Source organism: Cucumis melo, chromosome 5 (genome assembly GCF_025177605.1).
Source record: "Cucumis melo cultivar AY chromosome 5, USDA_Cmelo_AY_1.0, whole genome shotgun sequence".
Classification (NCBI taxonomy): domain Eukaryota; kingdom Viridiplantae; phylum Streptophyta; class Magnoliopsida; order Cucurbitales; family Cucurbitaceae; genus Cucumis; species Cucumis melo.
Genome location: NC_066861.1, coordinates 5,196,558 through 5,217,701, shown reverse-complemented (window position 1 = coordinate 5,217,701; position 21,144 = coordinate 5,196,558). Strand labels below are relative to the sequence as shown.

The following is a 21,144-nucleotide window of genomic DNA, read 5'->3' as shown; positions in this document are numbered from 1 at the left end:
TAATCATATATGGATAAATCATAATTAAAGAAGAAAAAGAAATTAAATTTGTAAATTAAACAATTGTTCATCGTGCAAACCACATATTAATCTAAGTATCGATTACGTAATCAAAGTACACAACTTTCAAGACACTCACAAATTTTTCTAAACTCCCAAAAATTATAATATTTTAAAATACTAAATAAAAAGAGAAAAAAAAAGTCTTCCAAATTTCTGTCTTCTCCAAAGTTTGGCCTTTTTTTTCAAAACAGAGTCATTTCCACTCTCAAACTCCAAAATTTCCTCTCAAAATTCTCCCATTAATGGCCCAACCCCTCATCTCTCCCTCCACCTCTCCCCTTCATTCTTCCAACCCCGTTTCAAGTTTTCCAATCATCGCCGTCGCCGTCATCGGAATCTGCGCTACCGCGTTTTTACTTGTCAGCTATTACATCTTCGTTATCAAATGCTGTCTCAACTGGCAACGAATAGAAATCCTCCGCCGCTTTTCTCTCTCCCGCCGCCGTGAAGACACGTTAATACTCCGGCAGCAAGCGGAGCCACGTGGGTTAGACCCATCAATCATCCAATCAATCCCACTGATTAATTACAAAAAACCCATTGGCGAAACTACCACAGGCGGCGAATGCGCCGTATGCCTGACGGAGTTTCAAACAGAGGAGCAATTGAGAAAAATTCCGATTTGTAGTCATCTCTTTCATATCGATTGCATCGACATTTGGCTTCAGAATAATTCCAATTGCCCACTTTGCAGAACCTCAATCTCCAATCAAAATTGGCTGATTCCGACCGATCAAGCTCCTTCCCGTCGGGATTTGGCTCTCAATACCGGCATCCCCATTTCCGCCGGCGATGAGAATTTCGTTGTTATTGAACTAGGTGGGAATCTAGATCGCCGCCAACCACCGGGGTTGGTGTCCGGCGAGGTGGCAAAATCGGAGAGGAAGTTTAAGAAGGTTACGAGTATGGGGGATGAGTGTATTAACATGAGGGAGAAGGATGAAGAGTTTATAGTGCAGCCGATTAGAAGGTCGTTTTCGATGGATTCGTCGGGTGACCGGCAGCTGTATATGGCTGTGCAAGCGGCGGTGCGGGAGAAGAGTGGTGGTGAGAATGGGGTTGAGGTTGAGGGTTGTAGTAGCAGAGTAAAACGATCTTTCTTTTCATTTGGGAGTGGAAGAGGATCAAGAAATGCAGTTTTGCCCATTCAGTTTCAACCTTAGAACTCCTCTGTTTTGTTGATTTCTCATTATTGTAATTTGATAATTTAGGTTATAGTATATTGTTGATAATTTGTTTAATTTTATTGGATAATTTTACATTTTCATTCTCATTCTCATTTGATGGGGTTTCATTTTCTGAGTGTCAAAATTTTCCTTTTGCTCTTTTGTTCTCCCTAGAAATGTACTCAAAACAACTATTAACATCAACCTAACCAATGAAGCTGTAGTCTTTAACCATCCAACTTGTATTCAGCTTTGATCGATCAATAAAAAAAAATGGTAATGGAGGGAAAGTGTTTTAGCATATACTCCTATAGTTGAAGAATTGCAAATATTATTGTAGACTCTTTTCTTGTATATTTAGGTTTGATTCAAATATTTACTATTGTCTATTCCAAGAAAAGAACAAAAGACAAATCTACAATGTAGCGATTACATCTAATAACCTTTTAGAAGGATTACATCAAGAGCGTTACGTTGTGGTTACATATTCAAGTATAATAGTATAAAATTAGAATATAGTTAGAGATGGTTTTCAATTTAAGATCCATTACTAGAGAGATGATATATAATCGTAGGAATGGTGATAAATTAAAGGCAGTAGTTCATATAATGTAGTAAATAAATATGCAAAAGTTATAATATGGGAGATGCCTAATTAAGGACTAATTTGGAATTAAATGAGGTTGTTTGGAAGTTTGATGGAGGGAATCAGATTCCAAAGGTGACTTATTTTGAAGCTTTTGGTCATCATCTTGTTTGCCCCATAACAGCAAATACAGCCCTATGATGACGATAACTCCACCAACAATGCTACACAAATACATATTTACTGTTACAAACTTTCTTTAAATATGCATCTAATAAATTTCCCCCAACTTTTTTTATTTTGAAACCTTCAGGATCAATACAAAAGAATTGTTTGTTTTGTTTAAACTTTGACTAAAAATTCAATCTTTCTTAAAATAAATAAATAAATAAAATCTATAGTATGAAGTTTAAGAGATAAAAATGAGCATAAATTTTAAAAACAATATTGTACTAAATGATACCTAAAAAATAGTTTTAAACAACTATTTTAATTTTGCTTTTCAGATTCTAAAAAATAGTAAGCATATGAAGTCATTCTGCTTCAAAGCTTCTTTTATGTGTAATCTAACTATTATCGATATCTTAAAAAATCAAGTCAAAATAAGCATTCTTTAAAAACTTGGTTTTGTGTTGTGCTTTTAAGTAAAAGATGATGGAAGTAAGTTAGTACAAAAGCAAAAGAATGAAATGATTAAGGAATGAAATTTTTGGGGCTAACTTTTAAGAATTATTTGGTAATGCATGTAATTGTAATTGGAAGAATATTGTAGATAGAAGTTGATTACCTGCCAAAGTAAAGCTTTTGTCCAAAAACAAAGTAAGCTAAGAGAGCAACCAAAATGGAACAAAGTGGATTGTACATTGTGACAAAAACAGGCCCTTTTTCTTCTGTGCACCATAGTTGTATATATATTATAATACCTGAGCACATAATTCCCTACAACCAAAAAATAATTAATATTCATGCTCTTATCAAATTTTATTTAATTAAGGTTTCGTTCCATAATCATTTTGCTTTTCTTTTTTGTTACGAGAACTAAGTTTATTTTCTTTTAAGATAACGATTTGCATCTTTCTTAAATATAATGGTTGAATTTTTAGCTAAATTCTAAAAATTTTAAAAAGAAAACTGTGGAAAGCTATTTTTTTTAGGTTTTTTCAAAAAATATAACAAACTAATAAAATATTTACATTCTATAGAACAATTTCAAAAACGAAAAAAGCTCACAAGCCCACAATGAAAAATACAAAAAATAACTCAATCAACACTCGACCACACGGGCGTATGAGTAATCTTCTTCTAAACTATCATGTACTACAGTCTAAACAAATGATCTACGATCGTTTAGGTCATGATACATGATCGAGTTGTTCTTTTTAACGATGGAAAAAGCCTTCAATTTTAAACGATTGTGTTAATCATGCTAAACGGTCGTGTTGAACAACTATGGTAAGCGATTGTTTAGATCATATCCACACAATTGTGTAGTTCTTTTTAAATGATGAGAAAAGAGTTTAAAATCTAAACGATCATGTTGACTATGGTAAACAATCGTTTAAATCATATCTACACAATCATGTAGTTATTTTTAAACGATGGAAAAAGGGTTTTAAATTTAAACGATCGTGTTGACAATGGTAAACGATCATTTATATCATGTCGAAATGATATTTAAACAATCATGATATTTTTGAGAATCTTGCCAAAAATTGTGAAGATGAAATAGAAGATTTAAACAAAAAAATAAAATCGTTTAAAAATAGAAGAAATAAAATTTGGAAGAGGAGATGAAGAAATCTGGAAGAGAAGAAATCACAAAGAAGGAAGAAGGAGAAGAAAGAGAAGTGACACAAGGGGCAAACCTATATTTGCGCTCTTGTTTTTTGTTTCACGGACCATAAATATTTTAGGTTTTTGTTACATTTATGTAAATTAACCTTCTTTTTTTAATTTTCCAAATTTTGGCTTGGTCTTTCATACCATTAGTTGAAGGTAAAGAACTAAAAAAGAAAGTTTGAGGTGAATATAAGGTTTGTAAGCTTAATTTTAAAAACCAAATAAAAAATAAACAAAAAATAAAATGGTTACCAAACGATGTAAGAAATTTCAGCTCAATGAATTTTCTTACTGCATAGATAATGGCCCAAAGGTCGATGTTTAATCCAAGATTCCAAACTCCTGCCTTGCGTTGTGTCAACACTGTGTAAAAAGCTGTTTGTGCTGCTCCAAACATGTTCATCCATGTTGTTAATGATAACGGTGCTGGGTATCGCTTTAACGTAAATGCCTGCATTATTCAATGTTTAAGAATATATTGAAAAGATTAAACCTAATCGTAACATGTAAAGTGTATCGTATTTGAAATGGTTTGTAAAATATGAGTAATTAAGAAATTGAAGAATTTATGGTAAATGGTACGCTTTTCTTCGTCCTTGACGTTTAAAGCATCGTTGTAAGTTTTGTAGTGAGATTTTAGGTTAATCTTTGGGTGAAGAAAAGTTAGGATTATAATGAATAAATAAGGACCTGCAAAATGTAGGAAATGGCCCAGGAAAGGCAGCTTGAAACAGTAAGAAGTGAACCCTTGAGCCAATCCTCATGGAGATAATATGTAGCTTTGTGTTGAATATGGATGAGAGGATGGCATACACTTTTAATTATAGGTCCTTTATAGAATGTCATTATCAACACACCACCTAGTGAAACCAATGTCCCCATCACTTTTGCTATTCCTTTTGGATTTTCAAACTCCACAACCTCCAATCTGTCCATATATACGATCAATACGACGTATTGTTAGAGTAGAATTTACTTGAAAATGTTTCTGTTTCTTTTAAACATATATTGACTATCGAACCTGAACATAACCGCAATAACAAATGTCAAGCCAGCTACAGTGTTGAGCATTGACGTGATAAAAGTGGGAGATGTGTATTTCAAACTTGCAAAGTATGTGTTGATACTCAAAGTCACCCTGCATTGTTTCATTATTGTTTTAATTTGATCCCTAAACTTTACAATATTTGAATGAATTAAATAGGTAATGATAATAATCAAAACTCTACCCCATTAGAGAAAGAAAAAAAATCTCTAATAATAGCGCCAATGTGATCCTTGGTCTTAATTTCCTACGCAAACCATAACAAAATATTTATGTGAGTAAAAATTCAAATATATAATCCTCAAATACCTTTCGTCATAAGAGGAAAATTGTCCTATCCTTTTCCCATCTTTGATTAATGGAAATTAAAAAGAAAAAAAGAAACAAGACAATACGAGAAGAGAGTCTTGAAAGTTCTTAAATGAGTACCTTTCGAGAAAATAAGCAAAGGGAAGCAAGGTGATGGTAGCAAGAATTTGTCGATAAGTGATGTGAACGTGAGGATTCATGCCATGCTTGAAGGAAGCATCAATGAAAAAATACAAAAACGTGTAGCCAACTTGAGTAAAAATTATGAGGATGTGCGGCTTAAACCTAGTAAAAAACACTTGTAAGAAACAAGGGTTCATCGTCATGGCGATGATCGATATCCACCTCTCCTCCTCAGAATACAAGTTTATTAAGTTGAGTTTGATAGAGTACATATATAGAACTTGTTTGCCAGTATCAAGTTGACAAAGAAAAGTTATTTGGTGAAGCATTAATTCTTAGTGTAGTTGTCACAATCTTGTACCCTTTGTGGTATTACATTACATATTCCAAATTCAAAGAGGACAAATACCTTCCTTTTACTTTACTCATCAAACTATTTTTGGCTATTTAGAATATATAAAAAGATTGATTTTAACTCTAGAATTGGGTATTTATGGGAATGAATTGGTTAACTTTTAGAAAGATAATATATTAAATAAATTAGTGGGGTATAGGTTGTGATTAATTTATTGAAAATTTTTGATTATGTAAAGTAAATGGGAAATTTGAGACCAAAATGGAAGGAGAGATATGAGTGGGAAAGATTGAAAAACAAAGATTTGTTTTTTTTATATTAAAATAACAATGGACAGATTCTGTTTGTTTCTTATGTAATTACATTAAAATGAAGAGGAACTTGTTGTATAGGGTTTGTAGAATTTAACTCATTTGGTAATGAATCCAATTCTTGATAATATTTTGTGTATGATTCTCTCAACCAAAAAATCAAGAGCGATTTTATTCGTTGCATATGACAGTTATATTATATGTCTCCAAAGATAGTTCTTATGTGAGTGATAGTATTCAAGTTCCGATTTCTATTTTGATTCACCATTATACAAAGTTTCTATCATTAAAATTTTAGAATTTTTATGAAATGTCAATGTTAATATTACAACGTTTAGAAAATGAAAGGTTATTCTCAAAATAAAAGACAAAAGTCGAAACAATGTATTTTACAAAAAGTTATTCTAATGTACAAGTAACTCATGAAAAGATTAACAAAAAAAAAAAGTATCACACACCTCCACTTGTTCCTGTTTACCAAATAATTCCATTAAACTACTTATAAGGAGGTGTTTGAGTGCCCGTAATGTAATAGATTTATGATGTTATGTAATAAAAAACTCAATGTTGATAGAACATTTTGAACCTAATTTGTAATACTAAACTCATTCCATTCTCACAATTTTTAACCCAAATCCAATTTTCATTCCATCCTCAATTTCTCGTACATTCCAACATCCCTTAGATTTTTAGTAATCATAGGTACATTCTAACTCTCACCAAACAACCCTGAAGTGCAGCATTTTCGTTTGATCCATAGTTTAGAATCCAACAACAGTGAATAGAACAAAGACCACTTATTCTCAAAGTAAATGGAACGTGCATCCATTCATTGGTTATCACTAGGCAATTCCAACCGATTGAGAGTGGATAAACGAATCAATCAAATACTCGATCAAAATACGTAAGTATAACTTGACGATAATTAACATATACGAAGATGAGGATGAAAAGAATCTGCACAAGGCCAAACCCCTACAGTTTTAGTCGTATTTCTCTGAAGTTTCATCGGATTGAAGGGAAAAAGACCAATTTTTTTCAACAAACTGCTCATTAGTATCATTTTATCAAATATATTGCCCCTTGCTTCGCAGAAAAATTAAACAAAGATTGAAGAGATGTAAGAAAATTACGTGAAATTTTTCGTGGTTTGTTCAGACAGCAGCCAATATCCAGAGCATAATCAGAGCTGAAATGGCTACGGTTATCCAACTTAGGAAGGCTAAAACAACAGAGATTTGGAACTTTCGACATTCGTTCCCAAAACTGCAGTGTCCTAAGTCGCTGAAGAACAAAACTGCTACCCCACCGGAGGCGGAAGCTGCAGCAAGAGACAATGTTGCTGTCACCTGCAAACCAATTAATTGATAAATGAATGAACTTCCCTAATAGTCATCACAAGACAATCTTAAGCACCTTAGAATTCTCACCCAATCCCCAACAACAAAGAGGCTGACTAGAATAGGATTGTGAAGCATCTTCTTTCTTACCAATGCATATGCATCTAACAATGCCAACATTAAACTCCAAGTCACTTGCAGACCCATCGATGCGATCACATAGCTGCAAATCATGAGTGAATCATAAACCAGGAGTTCAAATTGTGTCGAATATCATCTCAAATTTTCACAACACTTCACTGTATGATTGAGATTTTATTATATCCAATGAGCAATAATAACTTTCTCAAGCAACCAAGAGTAGTAGTTGAGAGAAAAGAGACATCAAAGGCACAAAGTAGTATGTAGGACAGGCAAATTTACATTTCATCTCAGATTCAGTCGAGCTAGATCAATTTTGTTCGTACAGTATCAGAGGGTACCTCACAGTTCCTTCTACATATGTATCTTTACTAATTTCTCAGGGAATGTTAATGATTTAATGCAAATCATGAAAAGCGTTATTTAGAAAGAAACTAAATTGAACTTGTAACAAAAAATTCCCATATCAAATGAATGAAAATAAAGAAGAATACTCACAAACGATAGAAAACAACCAAGGCAATAATCCCACACTTACCTTATTGTAACAAAACTTTCCTATATCAAATGAAAGAAAATGAAGAAGAATACTCACAAACGATAGAAAATAACCAAGGCAATAATCCCACACTTATCTTAAGACCCCAAATTCCCCGTACAATTATTCAAAGGTTTCATAAAATCAAAGCTCAAACGGAGTGGACTATTCAAATCAGCTATTTTCAAACTTGCAAGGCAAAAGCTATAACCAAAAGCAGCCAAACCACCAGTAAAAGGCAAGGGTCACAAATAGGATAAGACTAAGCAGCAGCATTCCCTAAATTTCTAATTCAATCAAAGATTCACCAGTCATACAATACTAAAAAAAAAGACCCCTTGAAGAATATTCGATTCGAAATACAATCAATACTAATCATACCAAAAGAAGAAAAGGGCGAGAAGAGAATGAGTAAATACCAAAAAGCTGTGAAGTTATAGAAGCCAACAGAAGTAGCCATGGAAGCAATAGACCCAGCAGCAAAAACACATTGCAAAATTCTCAACACAAACCCAGTCAATGTCCCTGGAGTTCCAGGAAAAGCCAACATATTTCCCCTTTAGACCAAATCAAAACACAATCACCAATCACAGATCCTAAATGCAACAACAAACCCCATTTCCTTATCCTCCTCCAATTCTCCATCCACAATCAACAGAATGCCCTCAAATCCCCGCCATTCTCCAAATCAAAACCCAGAAAACCTAATCAGCAAAACCCAAAGGGATCAACAGAATGAGAGGCCACAGATCCTTCAATCAACACAGAAAAAACAGAGTAATGTGTTTGTTGGAGGGTTCTGGTATGTGGGTTTTGAACCGGTTACCAAACCTGGGTGTCATTGATCTTTAAGGAATCGAAATGGGAAGAAACAAAAGTAGAAAAAAAGTAAGAATGAGAAAAGAAAATCCCTAAATGGCGTTCTTCAGCGGCACGCTTTGATTGGCCCACCATATCCCCTGAATTTTGGTGGGGGTGTTTGTAAGAACAAATTGAAAGGATTGTTTAAAATAATTGTTAAAAAGAAGACAACTTTGGTGCTTGTGAAACTGAAAAACCACTTGTGGGTGAACAAAGCACTCAACACTAAACAGTGGGTTTTCTTAATTCAACTTTACCTTTCCTTTTTTTTCTTTTTCTTTTTAGTTTATCTTTTTTTACTATTTTTGTCATGATTTGATGAATTCATTTAGTATGTTTTAGAAGAATTTTAAACTATATCTAATTATGCTATTACCTATATGCATATGGAAGTTGTTTCATTAATTCTCTATCGTGCAAAACAATGGCTATACGATAACCATGTTCAAAATACGATTGAAAAGAAAACAGAACAACATGTATAACGAAATTTAGATTTAGATCTTGAAATATATTATCTTAATTTTTTTTAAAAATACTACTTTAATAAATATAATTTGATATTTATTCAATTTTAGTTCACATAATTCAAATGTATGAGTTAAGTTCATGTAATTTCAATAAAACATACATTTAGACATTAGTTGACATGTTAATTTCATTAACTTTTAGTTATTAGTTAGAAAATATTGTGTTACATCAAAGTGAGTTTAACTTAATAATAATTTGTATGACATTCATCCCTAAATGTCAAAAGTTCAATCTCCACGACTTCACCCTCACAATTGTTGTAATAAAAAAAACTATAAAAATCTTAAAAAAAAAAAAACTTTTAGATAAGCATGCTTTTAATTATATTTAAATTTAAATAAAAATGTAATACACTTATTTTGATGCATATCTTGTTTTTTTTTTAAAAAAAAAATTTGAATGTTGGTCAAGTATCATCGAATAAGTGTAATGAGTAAATAGTTAAAATGGGTTTTAACACCACAGTGATTAGTATGATTTTTCTTTCTAGAATTCGAGATTTGATCCTTTTTATGAGTACGGTACTAAATATTAATCACTAAATAATTATATCTTATTAAATTAAGAAATAAAATAAAAAGGAATTGCTTAGATACAAAATCGATATAATTTAAAAAAAAAACATTTATGTTGTTATTGTAATTATATGAGGAAAATTAATAAAGGATTTATATTGATATTGTTGTAAGAACGAGACACAACAGGAATACATATATAGAGAAAATAAATTAAAATTAAAATAATATAATATATAAAGAAGAAATTAGGAAACAGTAAAAATAAGACCAATTTCTTTTGAAATTCAATCAATATGTATCACTTATAAACTCATTAAAGACCTCTATTTATAGGTAAAATGACAAGTAGGTGGTGGATTCTATGGACAGTAATGATGTGTCATATTGAGACACATAAATCTTAAATAGGATATATATAATTTGACATTTGACAATAGAAGGAATGGATATCTATTTAAGGCATAGATAATGATATTTATTATGGACATTTTATTTTGAAGATTTTCTTGAACAAAATGAAAATTTTAGAAAAGAGTTGTTCGTATGAACGGAGTAAAAAAATTATATTCGTCACTTTGATCTCATCTCATTGTTTCTCTTACAAGAAAATGAAACAACTTTTAATTTTTATATATTCTCTTTGGAGTTCAATGAGTTGAAGAGAAAACAAACACACATATAAATATGTATAATCATTCTTATTATTGAACCAAATTTGACAAAAAGAAAAAAAATCAAAACAAAACCTCTCCACATGAAAAATCTTACCTTTTTCTTTTGGGATGTAAAGTATATTTTACAATTGGTTCCGTACAACTTTAGTAGTTCTTTCAATTTTAGGATAAATTCACCCTCATCTCCCTAACTTGCCTTGCATCAACACAGCAAACTAGCCTACATCTTTCTAATTTAAATTTTATTTGGTAACTATTTCTTTTTTCTTTTTTTTTTCTAAAATACTTGGGTACATTTTTTCTCAATTTATTGTAGTTTTAGTTGGCTTTTTGGTCAAATATTAGAAGAATAATTGTCTAAAATGTTTAAAGAAAGATGAGCTCTAGACGCTATAAAAAAAATAGGTGACTTGGGTTTCAAATCATTCCGATTAGAAATTCCGATTAGAAACAACATTTACAGCATTTGTGTGCTAAATTTCATTAAATCATCTTTTATATTCTCTATTTTGACGAAGATTAAATAGTATGGGTATTACAAAAGATTAATTGATCATATTGTATTTTTACGGTAAGGATCAGTGAGAGAATTATTTTGTGTGATTGTAATGTAATAATTTTTCAGATGGTGGATTTCTTTTGACAGATCATTATTAATTTCAATTCCATTTTGGAGTATTTCATGTAAATACTTGTGTTATTTTCTAATGTCGTTGGTATAGAGAAAAAAATGTTATCAATTATCGTTGAATTACACACAATTCGTATCCCTTTGGAGAAAGGTTTAGCTATTATTGTCCCTAGCCTATCTCGTGTTATTTTATTTTCATTGCAAAATAGAGAATTTACTTTCCCTTTATTCATCATTGCCCTAACTCTATCCAACAAACGCACTAAACTTGCATTTCTCTTTAATATGTCAAATTATTTCTCCTCAAAATTCATATCTTATCATGCACACAACGTCTATATATAATCAAATAGGGTTTATAAACAAATCTGATTTACAAGTCCCATCCACCCCTTTTGTTTGATATAATTAAGATCCGTTGGATCAATTTGTTTGTACTTTGGGAGGATTTTCTTTACACAATAACTCTTTAAATAGGTTCATAAAATTTTGAGTTCACCCCCACGTTATCCTTTCCTATGTGTATATGGTCGAAATTGGGTTGCCCTCTGCCATCAAAACTTATATATTTAAACTTTTAAGTGTCACACGTCTAATAACAATTTAAACTTGTTTGATAACTACTTACATTTTATTTGATAAAATTTAAGAGGTTTTTTCAAAAATAGAAAAAATTTATTACGCATAATTTTTTATGAAGAGTAAATATTTTATCAAATGTTTTTTTTTTTTTTACAATTTTTCATAACTTTTAACATAAATTTGGTAAAAATTGAAAAGCTTTCAAATTTGACATTTTTATTCTTTGGAAATTGACAAATATAGTCCATTTTTCAAGGAATTGTGGGATTTTAGGATTGATCGGGAGAAAATAGAGCAAAACATGAATAAAAAGTCCAATTTACCCTTTAATAAAATTTTCCATTGTCTTTCACACAACAAACTCATTCTCTTCTCCCACTTGTTATCTTCTTCTTCTAACTTTTTTCTAACATCTCTCAAACTCTATTTCTCTTGAAAAATTGTTCATTTTAATTATTAAAAAATATTTTTAAATAAATTTATATTAATTTTCTACTCTTACGACATTTTTGTTTTAAGTTTCCACCAACTTTTTTTTCCCTTGATTTTGGATTCTTTTTTAAACATGTCACAAATTTAAACAAGTAAAATAAGTTAGATTACTTTTTACTTTTTATAGCTAGATAAGATATTTTTTTTACTATACTACATTAACTTATGTAGTTGAACTTGGATATGATTTGTTGTACAATTCAACATTTATATATATTTCTTGCTTCATCTCTTTGTTTTAAATTTTAGAACCAAACATTTAGGTTTATGGTTAATTTTCATAAATATAACAAAAAACTAAAATATTTACGACCTGTGTAACAAAATCAAAAAACCAATGAAACCTGCTATTTTTTTTTTAAAAAAAACATTCCAGGTTTGTTCTTCTTTTCAATATTCTTTCTTCTCTTCTTCTGCAAATTTATTTTGCTTTCTATCTTCTTTCTTCTTTGTTTCTACAATTTTTCATTTATATTTTTTTTTCTGAAATCATGATATTTGTTTTCAATCAATCATAAATCTTGTATTGTTTATTTTTAAAGTGTTTTTGGTTCAAGATCGTGTACCAAATATAAAAGATCTTGGTACACAATCTTGAACAAAAATCAAATTTCTACATCTCTTAAGTTCCTTAGAGTGTTTAGGAAACCTTTTAGGTACACATGTATTATCTTGCACACATATTGCACAAATCTCGCACATTTCAAACTTTTACTATGTGTTCCAAAATCAAATTTCTACCTCTCTTAAGTCCTATGGAGTGCTTTTACGCATGTTTAGGAAGCTTTTTAAATACATATGTAATATCTCGCAAACATCTCATACATATCTCGCATACATCTCGCACATATCTCATGCATATCTCACACACATCTCTCACATTCCAAACTTGTGAATCCCGAAGGAAACACAATAACTTGAAGGAAACACAATAGCTGATGAATCCCAAAGGAGACATAACTGCGGAAGGACACATTGCTACAAGTATGAGGCAACTGCTAGTAATTTATAACGACATCCACACATGTCAGTCATATCATAAATATTAGTCACACATTTAATCAATGTGTAGAATCACCCTAAATCACATAAAACAATTATATAATTGATCATTCAGTTAGATATTTGAAGTTTAGAAGTTGTGAGGTGTTTGCAAAATGTTTGCGAGATGTTTGTAAGATACAAATAGTGGCTAAAAACTCCTTAAACCATGTGCAAAATATTCTTCCTAAATCACCTATAATTGGTTTAGGATTAATCATTTTAAGTTTGGAAGTTGTGAGATATTTGCGAGATAAAAAAAATAGTACCTGAAGACTCTAATAAAATATGTGTAAAATCACCTAAAATAACTATATAAATGCTTTGAAATTGGGTATTTTCAAGTTTAAAACTCATGAGATGTTTGTGAGGTAAAAAAAATAGTAGTTCCCATGATGTGTAAAATCATGCTAATCTTTTCCATATTATTTAAGAAATCATAAGCTCAGTTAAAAATATCGACTTTAAAGAATTCCTCGATAAAAAACTTCAATAGCATGTAATAGTAAAAAGAAAAACAAACTAAATTAACATTTACCAAATAACATGACAACTTGATCAAAAGTGGCAAGAAAGATTAAGAGTAAGTTTGAAAGAATACGTTTAATAAATGATTAAATAAATAAGTAAGTAAATCAAGGTTCGGGTACACACCTATATCTAGTTTCACATAAACAAATAAAATAAAATTAAATAGTCATAAAAATAAATGTTTTGTTCTAAAATTTAAACCAAAGAAATGAAGCAAAAAATATATATAAATTAAATGTTGAAGTGTACAACAAATCGTATACAAATTAAACTAGATAAGTTAATGTAACACAATTAAAAAAATATATTATCTAACTATAAAAAGTAAAAAACAATGTAACTTATTACTTTTTTACGTTTATAATGTGTTTAAAAAAGGAATTGAAAACTAGGTAGCAAAAAAGTTGATGGAAAATTAAAACAAAAATGTCGTAAGAGTTAAAAATTAATATAATTTATTTCAAAAATATTTTTTAATAATTAAAATAAACAATTTTTAATAGAAAAAGAGTTTGAAAGAAGTTAGAGGGAGAAGATAACACTTGGGAGAAGAGAAGAGAAGAGAGTGAGTTTGTTGTGTAAAAGATTGGAAAATTTCAATCAAGGGTAAATTGGACTTTTCACTCATATTTTGTCCTAAAAATCTATTTTCTTCCCATCAATCCTAAAACCCCACGTATCTTTTATATTCGGCAATTTTCTTTTTTTTCTTTTCATGTACAGGTTTAGTATAGTTATGAAAAAAGTATAAAAAATGTAATCAAATTTCTTTCTTAATTTAAAGTATAAAATTTGTAATTATAAGAAAACGAAGAATATAGATCATGTTTTTAGTTTTAGGAGCTTTATTGGTAATTAATTGATTAAAGTTATGAATATAACAAATTAATAGTGTGTTGGGATTATTTTCAAGTGTATTTGAATTACATCCTTGTCTAGAAATTAAATAAACAACACCTTAATGGTTAATAAGTAATTTGCCATCAGTTGTCACAAATAATTAATGAAAAGGAGTTGGTCCTACAATATGTACTTTATTTCTCTGAAAAATATAAAACTCCAATTTTTGCATTGAAACCTTGTTTTGTATTTGTTGAAATGTAGCTTTCAGAACTTTCAAATCTCATTATAAGAGGGAAAATGGTAATTAATTTTCCAAATTGCCCCTAGCTAACTCTATTTTAAGTTTGGAGAGTAAAGTTCACACTCAACTATATACATCTCCTACCATATATCTATCTAATTAATTACCAGATTTTAATGCAATTTACCTCATCAAAACACAAGTTACTAACAGTCAAAGTGGCTAGCAATTCAAATACTCAAATATCTATCAATATTCAAATTTTAATTTTATAATATATCAATAAAATGTCAATACTAAGAGATTTTTTTTGTGAATTAATTTTTTTTTTAATATAATTAATTAATTTTAAATGACAGTTTATCTACGATAATAGACCCAAACAAATTATTGTTTATCATAATGTAGATAAATGCAGATAGTGATTTATGGTGATCCATCGTAGAAATATGATGATATTTTACTATATTTATAAATATTTCGATTTATTTTGTTATATTTTTTTTTTATTTCTATATTGCAAAGAAAAATATTTAATTGAGGAAGTTGCAATATCCATTAATATATAACATAACGAAGTGGAAAACTTCGGACTTACCGATATATGAACATATTGATGGATATTTCCATCCAAGCCAGTGTATCATCCATCATATATTCTCTCAAATACATTATCAGAAAACAATATTGAGATTTCACACATGGCATTCAACGACGACATTTTAAACTACTTCCATATATATATATATATATATATATATATATATATATATATATATATATATATATTTTTGTTGTTCAAAGTTTGAAGTGTTCAAGAGCAGAGATGCCATTGAGGCCTTTGTTATAGTAATGAGCCACATAGTCTTTGATGGAAGTTTCTTTATAAATGTCTGGGTTTTCCTCTGATCTTAACTCCTTAAGAGGTCCAAAAACTAAACCATTTTCTGGTGGAAGATTGCACCTAAAGAAGCTTGCCACTGAGATTCTTGGCCCTTTCTTGTTTGCTAGAACCCTATGGTTCACACTTATGAACCTATCATTTGACACCATCTGCAACCAAATATAATATATATATATATATATATATATATATATATATATATATAGTAACATATATATTAAAATCACTTCCTTATGAAGAATAATCAAAACATCTTGTCAGTGATTGTCCATGATTATGCTTCTTTCTGTATATATTATTTTCATTTTTATTTTTAAAATTAATTATATATTGTATTTAGGAATTATTTTCATTTATATAAAGAATAATATTATTTCACTTGTAGTAAGTTGGGACCATTTGTAATTTAGAATATTAAACATCTTAAATTTTTTAAGATCCATCTTAAATAAATTATTATTATTATTATTATTATTATTATTATTATTATTATTATTATATATATATATATATATATATATATATAATTTCAAGTGTCAAATTATTTCAAGATAGTTGGCTATGCAGCTTGTATAACTAATTTTTTATATATTTTTAAAACCATGAATTGCTGAGGACTTGTTTGGTAGGCAATTAAAAAGTGGAATTTTGAAAATAAGATATTAAAAAAATACAAAATTATATTTTATGTTATGCATTTTATAGCTTACTCGAAAATTAAATTTAAATATAAACTAAATTTTAAAATATGTTCGAAAATATACTTATAGACCATAAAGCTAATTCTAATTTTTCATTAAATATAAACAATTATTATAATAGTTAGAATAGGTATAATTTTTAGAACAATTATTAAGTACGTAGTAATATTTTTATAGACCGTAATATTTTGCTATATTTTTAAATATTTTGTTTCATTATTTTAGATTCAAAAGTAAAACTAAAATGTGTGTATAATTATTAATTTATAATATCATAAATTAATACATATAATACCTATTTTAATATTTTAAAAAAATTAAATTTATAATCCAAAATTCTATATTTGTTTTATTTTTCTAATAGAATTTTGCATTTTAAAATTTCACATTCAATATCCAAATAATAAAATGTTGTTGAATTGATAAAAATGTTATGTTTTAGAATTTACATCCTTGGGATCATATAATTTGTGAAAGACACATATTCATTGAGTTGGATAAAGTTGAAAACATTAATCATTATTGTATTTAGTATGGGTTGCACGATCGTGTACACATTTCCGTCAACTATCCTAATAGGGGAATGATGTTTTCAAAGTTGATGTTAAAATATTATTTGGGTGAATATACTTTGATGTTTAATTTTAATGGATGAAGTCGGCATTGAAGTGTATTAGTGGGGTTTTAAAAAGATGGATTTAGTTACCTGCATGAAATCGCCAATGTTAACGACAAAAGCTCCTTCGATGGGATGAACATCAACCCAACGATCCCCATGGCGGACTTGAAGTCCACCCAACTCATCCTGCAAAAGCACCGTCAAAAAACTACTATCCGTATGATCTGTGGTTCCCCATGTCAGCTCCGGTTGCGGACACGCCGGATAGTAATGACAGAACATTACCATTCCATCTCCACAACCCATTTCCTTCAACCGATTGCTCCCCACTCCCAATCCCTCCCCTAAAAATTCAAGTAAAATATCTCCCAATTCCTTCACCCTTCTCGAAAATTCCACCACCGCCTCCCTCGATACTTCCGGTATCTCCTCCGCCTCTGCCCCACGCGGTGCCACCACCACCGTCAACGTGTCCCTCCAATTCGTCGACACCCCTTTGAACAAATCGAAATTCGTATTGAAAAGTATCTTCCTCTGAAAATCTCTCGAGTACAGATCCTTCTTCATTTCGTCTCCTTGCTCGTGAAACCGCCGGATTCCGTTCATCATCTCTTTCATTACGCTTAACGGAACCCCATGGTTGAGGATTTGAAAGAATCCCCAATTCTTGCATGCGTCTTTGATTTCGTTTATTATTTGTGCTCTGTTTTTGTGAGAGTCTTGTAGATCGATAACAGGGATTGTTAGATTCTTGGCCTCTGTTTCGCCGGCTAATTTCTCCGCCGCCGCAGCTGCAGGGGAAGAGATTAGCGAGGCCGCCGATTGATTGTCGTGGCAGAAGATTCTTGGGAGTTGGGAAACGCCGGCATCCGCCAAACCTTTTACTCCCAACTTGGTACTGTGGAAAGCTTCGAGATCGGACTGGCGGTCGTAAGAATTGAAAACTTGTAAAGGGCTGTTCATAGTTTGTTTGTTTGTTTGGGAAGTTGTAGTGGTGAATTTGTGTGTAAGGAATGAGAATATTGAAGAGGGTTTATATAGATGACTCTTCATAACATCAATAATTGAATGTTGATGTGGAAAAGGGTGAATCTCTTTAAGATATTTAATTGGTCTTTTAGATATTTAATGGAAAAGTTTATGTTCTTTTCCCTTTTTTGAATTCAGAATATTTTGTTATTGTCTTCTCAAAATAAGTATAATTCATTATGTGTCTCAATCTTTCTTCAACAAAAATTATTTAAAACAAAAATATTATTGTTTTATTCAAAGTAGGTTTGGAAGGGAGATAGATGAGACCAAGAAGAGAATGAGAATGAGCAAAAATGAGAAAAAGGAGAGTGTGAGATTCTCTTTTGATAATTTCATTTGAATTTTTGATGTAATAAATAGTTATAAAACTAAATTTTAAAAGGTATCAAAATTACATTTATGCCCCCAATTTTAGGTCAAGAATGGTTGTAAATGCAAACTTTAATTAAGGATAAAATTATGTGTTAGTTATTTGAATCTCAAATGCATCTTAAACCAAAGTACAATTGTAACTTTTCTAATAATTTTCACATGAGAAAAGACACTATCTAAATACACTTTGAAATACTAATATTGACTATGTTTTTAAAAAAATCAACAATAAACTTACCAAATAACTAAAGGCCTCAGAGTTATTCAAAATATGAAAATGGATGACACTTAAACTACAAAACCAAAATACAATATTATTTTTATAAATTTAAACGAAAATAGTTTTTTTTCCTATCTAATTTTTCTTATGAACTAGAAAACTATTACAAAAATATGATTTAGTAACTAAAATAAATTAAAATTAATTATAAGAAAATGGAGAATTCACATTATCTAATATTATTTGAATGAGATTGTATGTTATTTTCCACTGAGTTTGATTAGTAAAAAGGTTTATTATGAACTTGGAGTAATAATTAGTAAATATTTCTTGTTTTTTACGCTTATTTTTCTTTGTTAATAACTCTTGTTTTACGTCAAATATATTAATTATATTCAAGGTTAAATTTTAGATACTTGGATTTTAAAGTATTGAAGAATAGAAAAAATTATAAAAGAATTAAGGGAAATTTGAAAATTATTAAGAAAGAATTTATTAAATTGAAATAAGAAGTAGAATTCATTCATTGGTACACATCAATAAAGATAAAAAAAAAAAAAAAAAAAAAAAAAAAACTTCATTAGTTGGCAGCCATTATTTCTTCAACTATTCGTTTAGAAAGTGGATAATGGCTATCCACATTGGGCAAAAAAAACAAAAGTACTACAGAAATGTACAAATTTAACCCTCTTTAAGTTAGATTTTTTTTTTTTAAAAAAAAAACAAATAATGAAGTATTTTTAGATACTTTGACAAGTATATATTATGTAAAATAAAATCCTATTCGTTGTTAATTATCATTAGATATGTTTGAATAATTCAAATAGTTGCTAAAATACTGGCACTTGTTAGTTTTTGTGTGAAAAATATTTTATTGATATTTATAATTTGATTTTACATAAGTATATGGGAAAATACATAAGCCAATACAAGTAAATAAGCAAAAGAATGTAACTACTCATAATTGTTGTATAATATACATGTATACCTTCCCTCAAACTCAAGATGGTAGCTAGAATAACTGTCAGCTTGAGTTTGATAATTAATTGACTCAAGCGACCAGATGGTAAGGCTTTGGTGAAGATATCTACTATTTGCTCGGTAGTAAAAATAGAGCGTAAAAGGAAAGTGTTATTGCTAAAGAGATGATGACGAACAAAGTGACAGTCGTTTTCTATGTGCTTCGTACACTCATGGAAGACATCATTGTGAGCAATCTGGATGGCACTACGAATGTCACAATGAAGAAGGATGGGACCTGATCAAGTTATTATAGCCTTTTAGATAGAATAATGAAACCAAAACACATAAGAAATGTGTCAAAACAAGTAACTTATGTTGTAAATTTATAAATATTTGGAAGTACACTTTACATAAGCTTTCATGCATGTTTCACTTTGTGTTTAGTGTCTTATTTTAGGATTATGAACAAAAGAAGAAGCTAGCAAATCGTAGAGAAACTCGCACGAAGACTAGATGAGAAAACCATATCAGTAGGCAAGAAGAGGTTCGCTAGAAGACAAAAGTGGTAGTTTGAGTTGATGTGACTTGACACAGAGGCAACTTTCGGTACTGACATGTTCAGAAGATTATCTTTTCTGCCTAAATTTGCCTATATAAAGAACTCCATCATCAAGAGAGAGAAGTCTGAATGGACCCAAAGGGACCATCTGAGTGAAGAGTCAAATGTTTGTGAACTGGCCAAGTTCGTGCCTGAAGGGGCCTGACCCTAGAGAGTGGTGGAAAGAAGTCTTTCCACCGTTTTTAAAGTCTTTTCACAGTGACCGAAGGCCTCTATTCTTTAATACATTGCATATTTATACCAGTTTCAATCTTCCATCTCTTTACTATTCATCCATCTTTGTATTATTTATAGTTTAAGAATTATGATAAGTTATTGATAAGAAGATTAGCTTACATTTCTTATCGCATTAGCTGAGCTATTTTCGTCACCTAGCCAGTGTATATCGCCAACTACCCAAGAGGGCAAGTAGCAAAGATATGGCCAGCGCATGCAAGGAGAAGAGTTTGGAGACAAACTCCACCTTGACGAGACTACTTCCATCATTTGTGTCTCGAAAGGAGAACAAGTGTGGGTATATGGGGTGTCGAGAGGTTTTCAAGCCTTAAAAAAGAAGCTCTATAAGCCTTGTAAGTGAAGTGTTCTAGATATAACTCATTTAACTTAGCTTGGTCATTTAGATCTCGAGAGGTTAGCAAGTGTGGCATTTAAAGAGACCGATAGGTGCTCGCCTTTATCATAAGCTTGTTAACTAATTATATCGCATTAGGGATATTTTATTGCTTAATTGCCTGATAATGCATAGAATTTCCTTCACCCCTTCTTTTATACAAGTTAGTTCACAACTCCATCTCGTAGACATCTTAATTACCCTTTATAGGTTCTCTAGTGTAGATAAGTAAATATACTTTAAACTTACATTCATTCATATTGTATAGTTTGTTCTTTTATATTGCCTAAACGCCTAGTGAACTCTAGAACTAAGCTTTGATATCAATTTCCTATGTTCGACT

The 21,144-nt window shown here is 30.1% G+C and overlaps 4 protein-coding genes across 5 annotated transcripts; 1 reads left to right on the top strand and 3 right to left on the bottom strand.

Moving 5' to 3' along the window:
* Nucleotides 1–228: 228 nt before the first annotated feature.
* LOC103499411 (RING-H2 finger protein ATL16) lies at nucleotides 229–1,532 on the top strand. Its single transcript, XM_008462412.3, has one exon. It carries the CDS (start codon nucleotides 306–308, stop codon nucleotides 1,224–1,226), a length of 921 nt encoding a protein of 306 aa, XP_008460634.1. The 5' UTR covers nucleotides 229–305; the 3' UTR covers nucleotides 1,227–1,532.
* Nucleotides 1,533–1,748: 216 nt separating this feature from the next.
* LOC103499410 (WAT1-related protein At4g08300-like) lies at nucleotides 1,749–5,393 on the bottom strand. Its single transcript, XM_008462411.3, has 7 exons — nucleotides 5,129–5,393; nucleotides 4,884–4,946; nucleotides 4,676–4,792; nucleotides 4,345–4,582; nucleotides 3,947–4,105; nucleotides 2,603–2,754; nucleotides 1,749–2,039 (listed from the first exon to the last, which is right to left on the bottom strand). The coding sequence occupies exons 1-7, from the start codon at nucleotides 5,332–5,334 to the stop codon at nucleotides 1,892–1,894; spliced, it is 1,083 nt and encodes a 360-aa protein (XP_008460633.3). The 5' UTR covers nucleotides 5,335–5,393; the 3' UTR covers nucleotides 1,749–1,891.
* Nucleotides 5,394–6,702: 1,309 nt separating this feature from the next.
* Nucleotides 6,703–8,846, bottom strand: LOC103499409 (CASP-like protein 5B3). 2 transcript variants are annotated; one of them, XM_008462410.3, is made up of 3 exons: nucleotides 8,236–8,846; nucleotides 7,288–7,360; nucleotides 6,703–7,146 (listed from the first exon to the last, which is right to left on the bottom strand). In XM_008462410.3, exons 1-3 carry the CDS (start codon nucleotides 8,364–8,366, stop codon nucleotides 6,952–6,954), a joined length of 399 nt encoding a protein of 132 aa, XP_008460632.1. In that variant the 5' UTR covers nucleotides 8,367–8,846; the 3' UTR covers nucleotides 6,703–6,951. The 2 variants fall into 2 exon arrangements, with proteins under 2 accessions (XP_008460632.1, XP_008460631.1); XM_008462409.3 differs by having other exon boundaries at nucleotides 7,228–7,360; nucleotides 8,236–8,836.
* A 6,447-nt stretch (nucleotides 8,847–15,293) lies between these two features.
* On the bottom strand, nucleotides 15,294–18,043 carry LOC103499407 (1-aminocyclopropane-1-carboxylate oxidase homolog 6). Its single transcript, XM_008462406.3, has 2 exons — nucleotides 17,073–18,043; nucleotides 15,294–15,814 (listed from the first exon to the last, which is right to left on the bottom strand). The coding sequence occupies exons 1-2, from the start codon at nucleotides 18,036–18,038 to the stop codon at nucleotides 15,560–15,562; spliced, it is 1,221 nt and encodes a 406-aa protein (XP_008460628.2). The 5' UTR covers nucleotides 18,039–18,043; the 3' UTR covers nucleotides 15,294–15,559.
* Nucleotides 18,044–21,144: the final 3,101 nt, after the last annotated feature.

What these genes read in the sequence shown, in the direction of transcription:
- LOC103499409 (XM_008462409.3), bottom strand. Translation starts at nt 8,366, where the DNA reads ATGTTGGCTTTTCCTGGAACTCCAGGGACATTGACTGGGTTTGTGTTG. An exon ending in TATAACTTCACAGCTTTTTG is followed by an intron (nt 7,361 to 8,235) that starts GTATTTACTCAT and finishes CATGATTTGCAG; the next exon opens with CTATGTGATCGCATCGATGG. An exon ending in TCTTTGTTGTTGGGGATTGG is followed by an intron (nt 7,147 to 7,227) that starts GTGAGAATTCTA and finishes ATTGGTTTGCAG; the next exon opens with GTGACAGCAACATTGTCTCT.
- LOC103499407 (XM_008462406.3), bottom strand. Translation starts at nt 18,038, where the DNA reads ATGAAGAGTCATCTATATAAACCCTCTTCAATATTCTCATTCCTTACA. An exon ending in ACATTGGCGATTTCATGCAG is followed by an intron (nt 15,815 to 17,072) that starts GTAACTAAATCC and finishes ATTTGGTTGCAG; the next exon opens with ATGGTGTCAAATGATAGGTT.
- LOC103499411 (XM_008462412.3), top strand. Translation starts at nt 306, where the DNA reads ATGGCCCAACCCCTCATCTCTCCCTCCACCTCTCCCCTTCATTCTTCC.
- LOC103499410 (XM_008462411.3), bottom strand. Translation starts at nt 5,334, where the DNA reads ATGACGATGAACCCTTGTTTCTTACAAGTGTTTTTTACTAGGTTTAAG. An exon ending in TTTTTTCTTTCTCTAATGGG is followed by an intron (nt 4,793 to 4,883) that starts GTAGAGTTTTGA and finishes GAAACAATGCAG; the next exon opens with GGTGACTTTGAGTATCAACA. An exon ending in CCATTTCCTACATTTTGCAG is followed by an intron (nt 4,106 to 4,344) that starts GTCCTTATTTAT and finishes TGAATAATGCAG; the next exon opens with GCATTTACGTTAAAGCGATA.